General features: G+C 57.5%; 7 protein-coding genes across 7 annotated transcripts in view; 5 read left to right on the top strand and 2 right to left on the bottom strand.

Moving 5' to 3' along the window:
- The window catches only part of ACA1_215490 (serine/threonine protein kinase 6, putative), a gene marked incomplete at both ends in the record, with an annotated part of 1,694 nt that extends 1,475 nt beyond the window's left edge, over positions 1 to 219 (top strand). Inside the window, one exon of the mRNA XM_004337053.1 lies at positions 107 to 219. Coding sequence (XP_004337101.1) covers positions 107 to 219 — 113 coding nt within the window. The remainder of the gene's footprint in view (positions 1 to 106) is intronic.
- Positions 220 to 414: 195 nt separating this feature from the next.
- Positions 415 to 2,338, bottom strand: ACA1_215480 (FHA domain containing protein; the record flags this gene model as incomplete). Its single annotated transcript, XM_004337052.1, has 10 exons — positions 415 to 505; positions 593 to 744; positions 843 to 968; positions 1,067 to 1,137; positions 1,158 to 1,443; positions 1,541 to 1,681; positions 1,804 to 1,879; positions 1,968 to 2,049; positions 2,147 to 2,278; positions 2,332 to 2,338. 10 exons carry the CDS (start codon positions 2,336 to 2,338, stop codon positions 415 to 417), a joined length of 1,164 nt encoding a protein of 387 aa, XP_004337100.1.
- A 307-nt stretch (positions 2,339 to 2,645) lies between these two features.
- ACA1_215470 (din-acetylchitobiase 2, putative) lies at positions 2,646 to 4,643 on the bottom strand (the record flags this gene model as incomplete). Its single annotated transcript, XM_004337051.1, has 9 exons — positions 2,646 to 2,737; positions 2,823 to 2,953; positions 3,039 to 3,116; positions 3,243 to 3,329; positions 3,449 to 3,510; positions 3,630 to 3,765; positions 3,931 to 4,131; positions 4,205 to 4,348; positions 4,450 to 4,643. The coding sequence occupies 9 exons, from the start codon at positions 4,641 to 4,643 to the stop codon at positions 2,646 to 2,648; spliced, it is 1,125 nt and encodes a 374-aa protein (XP_004337099.1).
- A 234-nt stretch (positions 4,644 to 4,877) lies between these two features.
- ACA1_215460 (cyclophylin, putative) lies at positions 4,878 to 5,729 on the top strand (the record flags this gene model as incomplete). The annotated part of the gene is made up of 4 exons (XM_004337050.1): positions 4,878 to 4,946; positions 5,147 to 5,201; positions 5,261 to 5,476; positions 5,554 to 5,729. 4 exons carry the CDS (start codon positions 4,878 to 4,880, stop codon positions 5,727 to 5,729), a joined length of 516 nt encoding a protein of 171 aa, XP_004337098.1.
- Positions 5,730 to 6,229: 500 nt separating this feature from the next.
- ACA1_215450 (uncharacterized protein) lies at positions 6,230 to 7,111 on the top strand (the record flags this gene model as incomplete). The annotated part of the gene is made up of 2 exons (XM_004337049.1): positions 6,230 to 6,706; positions 6,800 to 7,111. The coding sequence occupies 2 exons, from the start codon at positions 6,230 to 6,232 to the stop codon at positions 7,109 to 7,111; spliced, it is 789 nt and encodes a 262-aa protein (XP_004337097.1).
- A 182-nt stretch (positions 7,112 to 7,293) lies between these two features.
- On the top strand, positions 7,294 to 9,149 carry ACA1_215440 (uncharacterized protein; the record flags this gene model as incomplete). The annotated part of the gene is made up of 6 exons (XM_004337048.1): positions 7,294 to 7,333; positions 7,442 to 7,689; positions 7,750 to 7,911; positions 8,019 to 8,154; positions 8,278 to 8,511; positions 8,599 to 9,149. 6 exons carry the CDS (start codon positions 7,294 to 7,296, stop codon positions 9,147 to 9,149), a joined length of 1,371 nt encoding a protein of 456 aa, XP_004337096.1.
- A 209-nt stretch (positions 9,150 to 9,358) lies between these two features.
- On the top strand, positions 9,359 to 10,095 carry ACA1_215430 (uncharacterized protein; the record flags this gene model as incomplete). The annotated part of the gene is made up of 4 exons (XM_004337047.1): positions 9,359 to 9,476; positions 9,551 to 9,599; positions 9,711 to 9,831; positions 10,021 to 10,095. The coding sequence occupies 4 exons, from the start codon at positions 9,359 to 9,361 to the stop codon at positions 10,093 to 10,095; spliced, it is 363 nt and encodes a 120-aa protein (XP_004337095.1).
- Positions 10,096 to 10,232: the final 137 nt, after the last annotated feature.

The following is a 10,232-nucleotide window of genomic DNA, read 5'->3' as shown; positions in this document are numbered from 1 at the left end:
ACGTCGTCACGGCGCGATCGCCTGGTTGCCTTGGCCAACTGCATGGCCGCGGTGGCCTGACTTTTGACCTTTGACTTTTGACCCCTTTGACTTGTCGGCGTTGCAGGCGCTCGCGACCTGATCTCGAGGCTGCTGCAGAAGGACCCCTCGCAGCGCCTGTCGCTCCAGCAGATGATGGAGCACCCGTGGATCAAGCAGTTCGTCAAGAAGTACTACTGAGGCAGGCCACACACCCACACACCTTCAAGTCACCACCTTCAAGTCTCTCTCTCTCGCTTTATCGTGTGCATTGGATGCGCATGATGAGAGCACCTTCTTTTCTCTTTTCTTCTTCAACAAGACCTGCATTTGAGCCCACACCATAGCATACGAGTGAAACCCTGTGTTGCACAGCTGTGCTACTCGTCGTCGTCATCAACGTCGCTTGTAGCGTTCCTGCTGGAGGACGTACTGGCGCGTAGAACAGCCCAGCACCACCGTGTCGCCCTCCTTCAGCTCCACATACCTGTGTGCCACGTTGTGTGTGTGGTGTGTCGTGTGTGATTAATTCAAACGTTTCTAGCGAGAGCGAGCGAGAGTAGCGGGAACGAACTCGTTGGGTTTGATTCTTTGCTTGTTGACGAAGGTGCCGTTGGCGCTGCCCACGTCGATCAGGTACGGCCTGATGGCCCCGTTGACCTCGCGGAACTGCAGCGCCGCGTGCTGCTTGCTGCACGACTCGTGCGCCGCCACAATGTCCGACAACTGCACACACGCACACGCATACGCCGCACGTACGCGTTGTGAGCTCGCAACTCACAGGAAGGTGTGTGTCGTGTGGTGTGTGCGTTGTGTGATCATACCTCGGCCTCCCTGCCGAAGCGGTAGCAGCTCCGCTTGGCCACGTCGAGCGGTGCGCCCAGGGCCTGCCCGCTCTTGAAGACGTGCAGCACCCACGCCCGATCCGGCTTCTTCGCATCGCTCGGCTCCTGGAACAACCCATCATCAGCCCGTGCGTGTGCGTGTGCGTGCGTGCGTGCGGTGGTGCGCGTGTTGTGTGCGTGTGTGTGTGTGCATGCGTGTGCACCTTGTGCTTGTGATGGGCGGCCATGGCGGCCCTCCGTCTGGCGGCCTCGGCTTCGGCGCCGCCGGCGTCGCCTTCACCCTCATCATCCCACTCGCTCCTCCGCTCCTCTTTTTCTCTTCGTTCTTCTTCTCGCTTGCCTTTTCTTCGTCTTCGCTATCGTCGTCTTCGCTCTTTCCCTCGTCGTCTTCGCCCGTCGTTCTTCGCTTCTTGCGCCGCTTCTCCTCCTTGCGCCGCTTGCGCTCGTCCTTGCGCTTGCGCTTCTCCTCCTTGTGCCGCAGCTTCTCCTGCTCCTTGAGCTGGTCCTGCCGCTCCTTCATCTTCTTCTCGGCCTCCTCCTTCTCCTGCTTCTTCTTCTTGTCCACCTCGCGCAGCACACGCTGCAACCCCAACCCCACGTTAATACACGTCAGCACACGACACGACACACGACACACGACACGACACGCGCGCGATGACACGACACGACACACGTACGTCGTGTTCGCGCTCGAGTGCGGTTTCGATCATGCGGTCGCGGTAGGAGGAGCCGGTGGTGGAGAGCTGGCGCTGCAGGCGGCGCTTCTTGTAGTCGTCCTCCCGGTCCGAGATCCTGCTCTTCCTATACTCTGCGAACGGCTGCACACACCGCACACACGACACACGCACGCCGCACACGCCACACCGCACACGCCGCACGACACACGCCGCACACGAGGGTTAGGGGAAGAGAGAGGGAAGTGGCGGGAGGGAGGACGCACGTCGGCCTCTTCGTCGTCGTTCTTGGGGATGTCCCTGTACACGCTCTTGGGCGCGGTGTAGCGACCCGTCAACTTTCTGTGGTGCGCGTGTCGTGTGTGTATGTGCGTGTGCGGTCAGCAATCGCACGAGACACACCACACACACGAGCGAAATGAGTGCGCACCGGATGGAGCTGGCGGCTTCGGACATGTGGCCGTAGTCGTCTTCATCGTCATCGCCGCCGACGCTGATCGACGTCGCGTAGGCTGCAAAAAAAATGAATAAATGAATAAAAGAATGAATAAAATAACAAATAAATCCTCGTTTGTTTAAATAAATATTAAAAAAATCAGATTAACGTACCACCTCGGGATGAGGATCCGCCGTATAGGTCGTTGTCGAAGTCGCCCGAGGCGGTGCCGAAGGAGGCCAGGCGGCCCTCCTCCAGCGCCCGCTGCTTCTGCAGCTCAGCGATCTCCTTCTCCAGATCCTTGTCTGCTCCATTCAAAATCGTAAATTAGAGAACAAATCGTAGACATGTTGTTTACCTTTCATGGTTTTCTCTCACTAGCGAAGCCAGACAAGGAATATGGAACACAAAGATGAGGAGCGAAGATGGAGGAGGCGTGCCATCTACGGTGGGCGCCCTATGCATGTTTGTTTGATGCAGCTTGGCCTTTTCTGCTCCTTTTCTTTCCCTTTTTCATTTTCTTTCCCCTTTTTTTGTTGCTTTCTCAACTCTCCCAGCAACACCTGAAGTGCAACCAACATGGCAAAGCTCCAATAAACTGATCCACACCACTTTCCTCTTATTCACCACATTGGGGGGGGGGGGAATTGGGTGAGCCTAGTGTGAGTGAGCTTAGTGGAGGAAGGAACGGAAGGTGCCCCACATCTGCTGAGCCTGGGAGTGGTTGGTGTAGTCCAGGGCGTCAGCCTCCCAGACACCCACACCTGCAGGCCACACAAAGATGAAAAACAGCATCTTAGCCCCCACTGATTGGCATGATGGCAACTCTGCAGGTGCATGGGGCAGTACCGCGGATGTGCAGCGACTTGGCCAGCTCGCACTTGAGGGTGAGACTCTCCACATCGTCGTACCAGAGCTGGTGGATGTGGCCCTGGCTGGTCCTGTAGTCGAACCAGGGCGACTTGGCCGCAGCGTCCCACCTTACACACGTTACGAATGACACAACCATAAGACAAATGATGATGACTACCACGGCGACACTATTCAATGTTTGAAGGTGCGCACTGTCTCTTGGTGATGGCCTGAGAGCTGCTCAGGAGACGCTCCACGACGTGGTAATCAAGCTCGGGGGCGACGGCATCACTTCCCACGCATACGCACATGCACCACGGCACACGCACCACCACAAACACACACACACACACACGTCGCATCACCGCACACACAGAGATGAGCAAGTGCGCACACACACGGCCCCTCGGTTCATACCTGCAGGGAGCGCCGCGGAAGGGGACCGGCTGGATCGGGCAGACGGTGAGGTTCGCGGGGTTGATGCACGGGTAGTCGCGCCCATACCTGAACCCCAGCGCTCAGTCGACATTTCTTTTGTGGCGTGCGCCATGGCGTGTGCGATCGGTGCGTGCAATGGCGTGTGCGATCGATGGTGCGTGCGTGTGCGTGTGCTGGGGACGCACCAGGGGAGACCCAGCACGAGCTGCTCGGGCTTGATGCCCAGCTTGAGGTACTGTCTGAGTCCCTGTCGTTCGTGGTCAGTGCCCACGCCAATTTCAATTCAAAAGAAATAAATAAAACTATCAACTACTAAATTAATATGGAAGAAAAATAAATATAATAATGAATAATGAATAAAAATACCTCTTCGGCGCGCGGGTAGCCAGAGTTGGCCCCGGCGATGCACTTGGAAGCCGGAATCTGGCTCTGCATGTCGTACGCCATCACGAACAGGAAGTCCGTGAAGTCGGCCAGGCCCTGCAGATCACAACCGCACAGCCTATGAGACCAGAGTAGCGTGCGTGCGGTGATGTGTGTCTTGTGTGTCGCGTTCGTGTTGTGTGCCGTTCGTGGTGTGTGCCGCGTTCGTGTTGTGTGTCGTGTGTCGTGTGTCGTGCGTGTGTCGGCGCGTGCCTTGTAGTCGTAGCAGCGCTCGTCGACGCACTGGGGGCTCCAGGCGACGTCGAAGGTGAGCTGGTGATTCGGGACCTGGCGGTCGAGCTCCCCCTTGAGCTCGTGCATGAGCACCGTGAGCAGCTTCCGCTCCTGCGGCTGGTCGGCCTTGAGGGCGTCCTCGATGTCGACATTGATGCCGTCCGTGAACGTGTCCCTCACCCGCGCCGCCTGCGCCTTCACCCACTGCTTCCTGTGGCGATCACTTAGCCGTGTGTGCGGTCGTGCGTGTGCGGTCGTGTGCGTGTGCGGTCGTGTGCGGTTACCTCTGCTCTGCGTTGGTGAGGTTGGAGACGGGAAAGGCCGCGCCCCACACGACCCGGACCTTCTTGGAGTGGGCGTGGCACAGGAATTCGGGATTCACCGAGTCGGTAAAGAGCGCGACGGTGGTGACCAAGGCCCAGTCATACCTGCCATTGGGTCCCACACAAAGTTATTATTGTTGTTAAAAAAGTTGGCCAATCAGACCAACTTGCGGCCGGGCAGGGTGGTTTGGTAGTGGGGGGCGAACCCTCTCCAGTTGGCGAAGGAGTTGTCGACCATGAAGGCGAAGACCTCCTTGCGGGGCGGCACCTGCACCCTCTCGCACAGTGTGGCATCGCTGCACGGGCACTTGGCGCCGTCGGCCACCGCCGTGCTGCACACTACCACCACCACCAGTAGTAGAACCCCAACCATCGACCAGCTCAGCTGCCGTGCCATCATGTCCACTTGCTTCCTCTTGCAGCAGCCAGTCTTCCCCGGTGTCTTGTCCGCTTTGTCGACCTGAATTAAGGTAAGAGCGAATGGAAAATCAAAGATAAATTAGCCAACGGTGGTTGTCGGTGGGTTGTCAGATGTCGACAGTATCGACCAGTAACGGCACGTTGGGCGTGGGTATTTGAGGGCCGGGCTGGGCCGGCCGATCTTCTTGTTGTCGCTACACCACATCTAATCAACATGTCCAACCCCCGCGTCTTCTTCGACATCACCATCGGCGGTAACGCTGCTGGCCGCATCGTCTTCGAGGTACAGCATCCACCTTCTTTGCGTCTCTACGTGTGTAATACAGGCCAAGAGGTCGATAGAAGGGAGATGGTGGTTGTTCTTGAACCACCAGATGTGGTGAGGAAGGAAGGGATCGTTCGTTTACGCACTGGATCTTGTGCTGCGTGCATCATCTTCGTTGATATCCAAACAAAATTAACTGTCGATCTTCTCTTGTACAGCTCTACTCGGACGTTACCCCCAAGACCTGCGAGAACTTCCGTGCTCTCTGCACTGGTACGCTCAATCTCAGTTCTGAGGATCGATCATCGCCTAACAGAGGCCTCGTTCTACAGGTGAGAAGGGTATGGGTGGCTCGGGCAAGCCCCTCCACTACAAGGGCAGCTCCTTCCACAGGATCATCCCCGGCTTCATGTGCCAGGGTGGCGACTTCACCCGCGGTGACGGCCGTGGTGGCGAGTCCATCTACGGTGCCAAGTTCGCTGATGAGAACTTCAAGATCAAGCACTCTGGCCTCGGCACCCTGTCCATGGCCAACGCTGGTCCCAACAGTACGTTAATCGTCAATAGCACACCGATTGGCCCCACTACTCAAATTTTCAATTAATTGATCGCCATTCTCCTGCAGCCAACGGCTCGCAGTTCTTCATCTGCACTGCCGAGACCTCGTGGCTCGATGGCAAGCACACCGTGTTCGGCAAGGCCATCGAGGGCCTCGACGTCATCAAGGCCATGGAGAAGGTCGGCTCCCAGTCTGGTGCCACCGCCAAGAAGGTCACCATCGCCGACTGCGGCCAGCTCTAAATGCTGCACTTTCACCATCCGCGGATCAATGCACGATCTCAATTAGATTTGTTGGGGTCTCATCCACTCTGCAATAAACCCACAAACACCATCTCGATTCTGTGGCCATTCCTTTTCCTCTTCGATCGAGCCAGAATCTTGGCCGAATGATGCAAAGAGCCACTGAACATCCCCTCTTAAGATCGAAGCGTTCAAAGCTTGGCCTGACATCATCTAAGTCCTCAGAGCCGAGCCTTGTTGGCGAACCGGCACCACTTCCTTTATCAAGCAGGAGCCTGATGACCATGACATTCCCGAGTCTTCATGTGGAACCAGCCGGAAAAGCGACCGATGGTGCTGGACACGACCGTCACCTCCTGCGAGATGACCAAGCCGTTGGGCGTTGATCCAGGGCACCTGAGAGTGCTGGGAGCTCCCACGCTCTCTTCATCTTAACCAGCCTCTTTGCCACTGCCTTCGTCTTCATCTTTTTTTCTTCTCTTCTTCTTCTTCTCAACTTCATGTCGTACCTGCCTCGAGTCCACATTGAAGAAGTCAGCGAGGCCGTGGTCGTGCACCAGGACGCGCCCGTCGTGAAGAAGGAGATCATCGTGCAACACCCCGAGGTCGTGCGCCGCGAGCACCACGTGCAGCCCATCATCCACGAGACCGAGCGGCGCGTCGAGCCGGTCTACCGAACCGTCGTCACTACCGAGCACCCGGTCACCCACCGCGAGGTGGTGGTCGACGAGCCCGGCCTACTGGACCATCATCATCATCACGAGCGCACCACGACTGGGTCGGACCTGGTGCCGCGCGCCGCGAAGGAAACGCTCATCGTCGAAGACCCGCCTGTGGTGGAGAGGAAAGTGGTGCACGAGCACCCGGAGATCATCCACCACGAACACCACATTCAGCCAATCATCCGCGAGACAGAGCGGCACATCGAGCCGATACACAAGACCGAGATCACGACCGAACACCCCGTCACCTACCAGGTCAGCAGCCCCTCTTGTTTTGTCGTCTGGAATGTGCGCATTGGATTGGAATTGTGCATTGCGTTCACGTGGAATGGTTGCAATGCAATGCAGGAAGTGGTGGTGAAGGACCCGGCGTTGGTGGCGCGGCCGGTGGTGGTGGCCTCGCGCGAGGCGGGAGGCGCGACCAGGACCTACCACCATCACTCGTCGCACGCCACGCTGGGCCAAAAGCTGAAGGGCACGATGACGCAGCTGATGGGCTCCATCACGGGCAACGAGGCCAAGAAGGAGAAGGGTCGGCTGCTCAAGCAAGGCGTGGACCCTACGACGAGGGTCACCCCCACCACCCCAGTTACGACGACGACGACGACCATGACCACGACCCACGCGGACGTCTATCCAACCACCGCCCAACACATCTAGAGTGGGATTGGTCCATCTTCGTTTGGCCACTCAAATTTCAGAAAACCTGCCTGTACGCTCAACTGTCAGGCCTTGTCTCTCTTTGGCTTGTCAATACATCGCCCCCCCCCCAAAACCAACCTTCATGCTTCTACAAGCCAACAGCACAAGTTAGCACAGTTATAAGCCTTGGTTTGCTGTAGATGGCCACCAGCACTACTACTCCCCTTGCAAAGGCTGCTGGTATGTTGAGCTCTTCATTCAAAAGAAGTTGAAGCAAAAGATGCAGTAACGATTTATAAGCCTCAGAAGCTGATGAGGCCTCTGTTCTTTCTTCTGTTCGGGCTACAGAGGCGCTACGCTGTCGTTTCACCGACCTGGCGGGCCTCTACGTCTACCCCGGGGGAAGCCAGCACCGCATCGACTCCCTGTGGTGGTGGGTCAAGTTCGTCTACGACCACTCCACCCTGCGCCCCGCCGAGGGCGGCGCGCTCAAGCGCGTCTTTTCCCTCAGCGAGGGCCACAAGAGCAATCGCGCCGCTTGGGGCAAGAGCAAAGCCTACCTCTTCGCCCTCGCCTACAAGGCACGTCGTGAGTGTGTGTGTGTGTGTGTGTCGTGTGTGTCGTGTGTGCGCACACGGTCTGATCGAGTTCTGCAGTACACGGCGCATTGGAGGGCTTGCGCCGAGAGACAGCCGCAGCCGCAGCAACAAGAGGGGTCGACCGACCCCCAGGCCGCACCGGTGCTGGTGAAGCCGGACCCGGAGGACCAGCTGCTGGCGTGGCTTGACCTGCTCCTCCTCATCGCCTGGAAGCACATGGTACTCCCTCCCCATCTAGAGTCTAGCCCTGTCGATGCCCTGACCGCGTGTCGTGTCGTGTGCGTTGTGTGTCGTGTCGTGTCGTGCCGCCTGTGCTGTTGTGACAGTCGACTCAAACAGCCAAGTCGAGAAAGGGGTGGTTGGCCTTCCCCTTTGTCACCCTCAAGCGCGCCACCACCGACGAGTCCGACCCAGCCGCCGCCGTCTTCAGCGACTACGAGTACCTGGGCCTCACCACTGTCGGTACTCCACCAAAAAATTATAAATTATATTTTAAACAATTACATTAAAAAACATATAAATTGTTATTGCAGTGTTTATTTTTGGTATTTTTAATTTAAAAATATCAACTAATCGCTACCGCAGAGGAAGCGAACGGTTGGCAGCTGGAGTGGACGGAGGAGGGCGAGAAGGCCTTCCAGCACTGGAGCGCGCGCGAGGACGAGATCAAGGCCCTGGGCTCGCTGCGCCGCCGGCTGATCGACGACCGCGCCGAGGCCGCCCTCGCCGACGCTCGCAAGGCGCTCGACACCGCCATCGGACGCGGGCGGGCGCGGCCAACCCGGCAGAGCAAGGCCACAGTGATCGACCTCACCGCCGGTGCGTTCGATCGAACACAACGCACCCGACCAACTTCCTGACGTGTGTCATGTGTGCGTGTGCGGTGTGTCGTGTCGTGTCGTGCAGAAACGGTGGTGAAGCTGAGCGCGGAGGTGGGGGCGCTGAGGGAGGAGCTGAGCAAGCTGCTCGCGGAGACCAAGAAGCAGAAGAAGAAGCGACTGCGCGTAAAGAAGGAGAAAAAGGAGAAGAAGAAGAAGAGGAAGAAGGAGGAGAAGGAGAAGGAGGCCACAGAGAATGAAGAGAGCGACGACGATCGCAGCGGTGATGACAATGAAGACGACGACGGCGACGATGATGATGAGATCGAGGACGAAGGGGACGACCAAAGCCAGACAACACTCTCGAGGAAGAGGAAGCGCCAAGAGGAAGAAGAGAAAGAGAAGAAAGAGAAGAGCAAGAAGAAGAAGAAGAAGAGCAACAACAAGAAGAAGGCGAAGAAGAGGCGAACAGGTGATGAAGGAGAAGAAGAAAAGAAGGAGGAGGAGAAGATGGCTGAGCCAGAGGAACAAGACGACGACGGCGACGATGGTGAAGAGCGCCACAGTTTGGTGCGTCGCCGCAAGCGTCGGGCCAGGAGCCTCTTCGAGATGCGTGCCGGCAGCTGCACGCAGAGTTGAACCAGGCTGCCTAAGACATCACAACTAGAGCACTCAACCAGACTAGAGCGCGCGACACACGACACGACACGACACACAGCACCCAACAAATAAAGACACGCTTCTTTTTCATCTCTTGATCGAGTCCAGAAAGGTGTTGCGTGTGTTGGCAGTGTTCAGCTTCTCTTGTCTTGAGTTGAGCCACTGCTTTGGAGGTTTCATCTTTCGAAATGGCTGACTTGGCGAGAAGGAAGAAGGAGGATGCGATTCGCTTGAAGGCGTGGCTGGAGCCCCACCTGCCCAGCATCAACCGCCTGCAGGCCATCCTCCTGTGGCTCGACACCACTGGTACCCATCTCCTCATCCTCATTCTGAATTGTGTGATGCTCATACATCTTTTCTTCCCCATCTGCACTCTACAGGTCAGGTTCAATTCGTGGTCCTTTGTGTTCTGACCCACATGGCGCTCGGGTTGGTGCCCCCTTCCCTTCATCATCGAAATTCAGATCCGTGTAGCCGCTTCATCATTTTTTTCTGAATGATCCATCTCTTGCTTGGCTGTGGTCGTGCGGTGGGCAACAGGCTGGGCGCGCACCTGGCCGAAGGGGTGACGCTGCCGGCGGTGGTACCCTACGCGCTCGGGCTGTACCTCCTCGCCCGCTACGCCGTCGTGGCCGCTCCCATTCCCTGGGAGTCCATTCTGGTACCCACTTCCCTCTCGCGGCCACAACGTGCGTCGCGCGTGTCGTGTGCGTCGTGCGTGCGTGCGTGCGTGCGTGGTGTGTTTGCGTGCGTCGTGTCGTGTGCGTCGTGTGTCGTGTCGTGTGCGTCGTGTGTCGTGTGTGTGTGTGCGCTGACGTGGACACCAGTCTGTGGGTGCGACGGGAGCGAGGCCTCCCTACGCACTCGACGACATCGTGCAGGCGGTCGTGTCGGCGCAGCACTTCGTGCTCACCGTCTACTATGAAATGCAGAGGCTCAGGGACATCAACTACGCCAAGGTTCGTGTTGTGTGTGTGTGTGTGTGTGTGTGTGTGTGTGTGTGTGTGTGTGTGTGTGTGTGTGTGTGTGTGTGTGTGTGTGTGTCGTCGTCGTCGTACGTCG

This window comes from Acanthamoeba castellanii, assembly GCF_000313135.1.
Source record: "Acanthamoeba castellanii str. Neff unplaced genomic scaffold scf7180000084758, whole genome shotgun sequence".
Lineage (NCBI taxonomy): Eukaryota > Discosea > Longamoebia > Acanthamoebidae > Acanthamoeba > Acanthamoeba castellanii.
The sequence above is the reverse complement of the archived record's forward strand: the minus strand, read 5'-3'. Positions and strand labels throughout refer to the sequence as shown.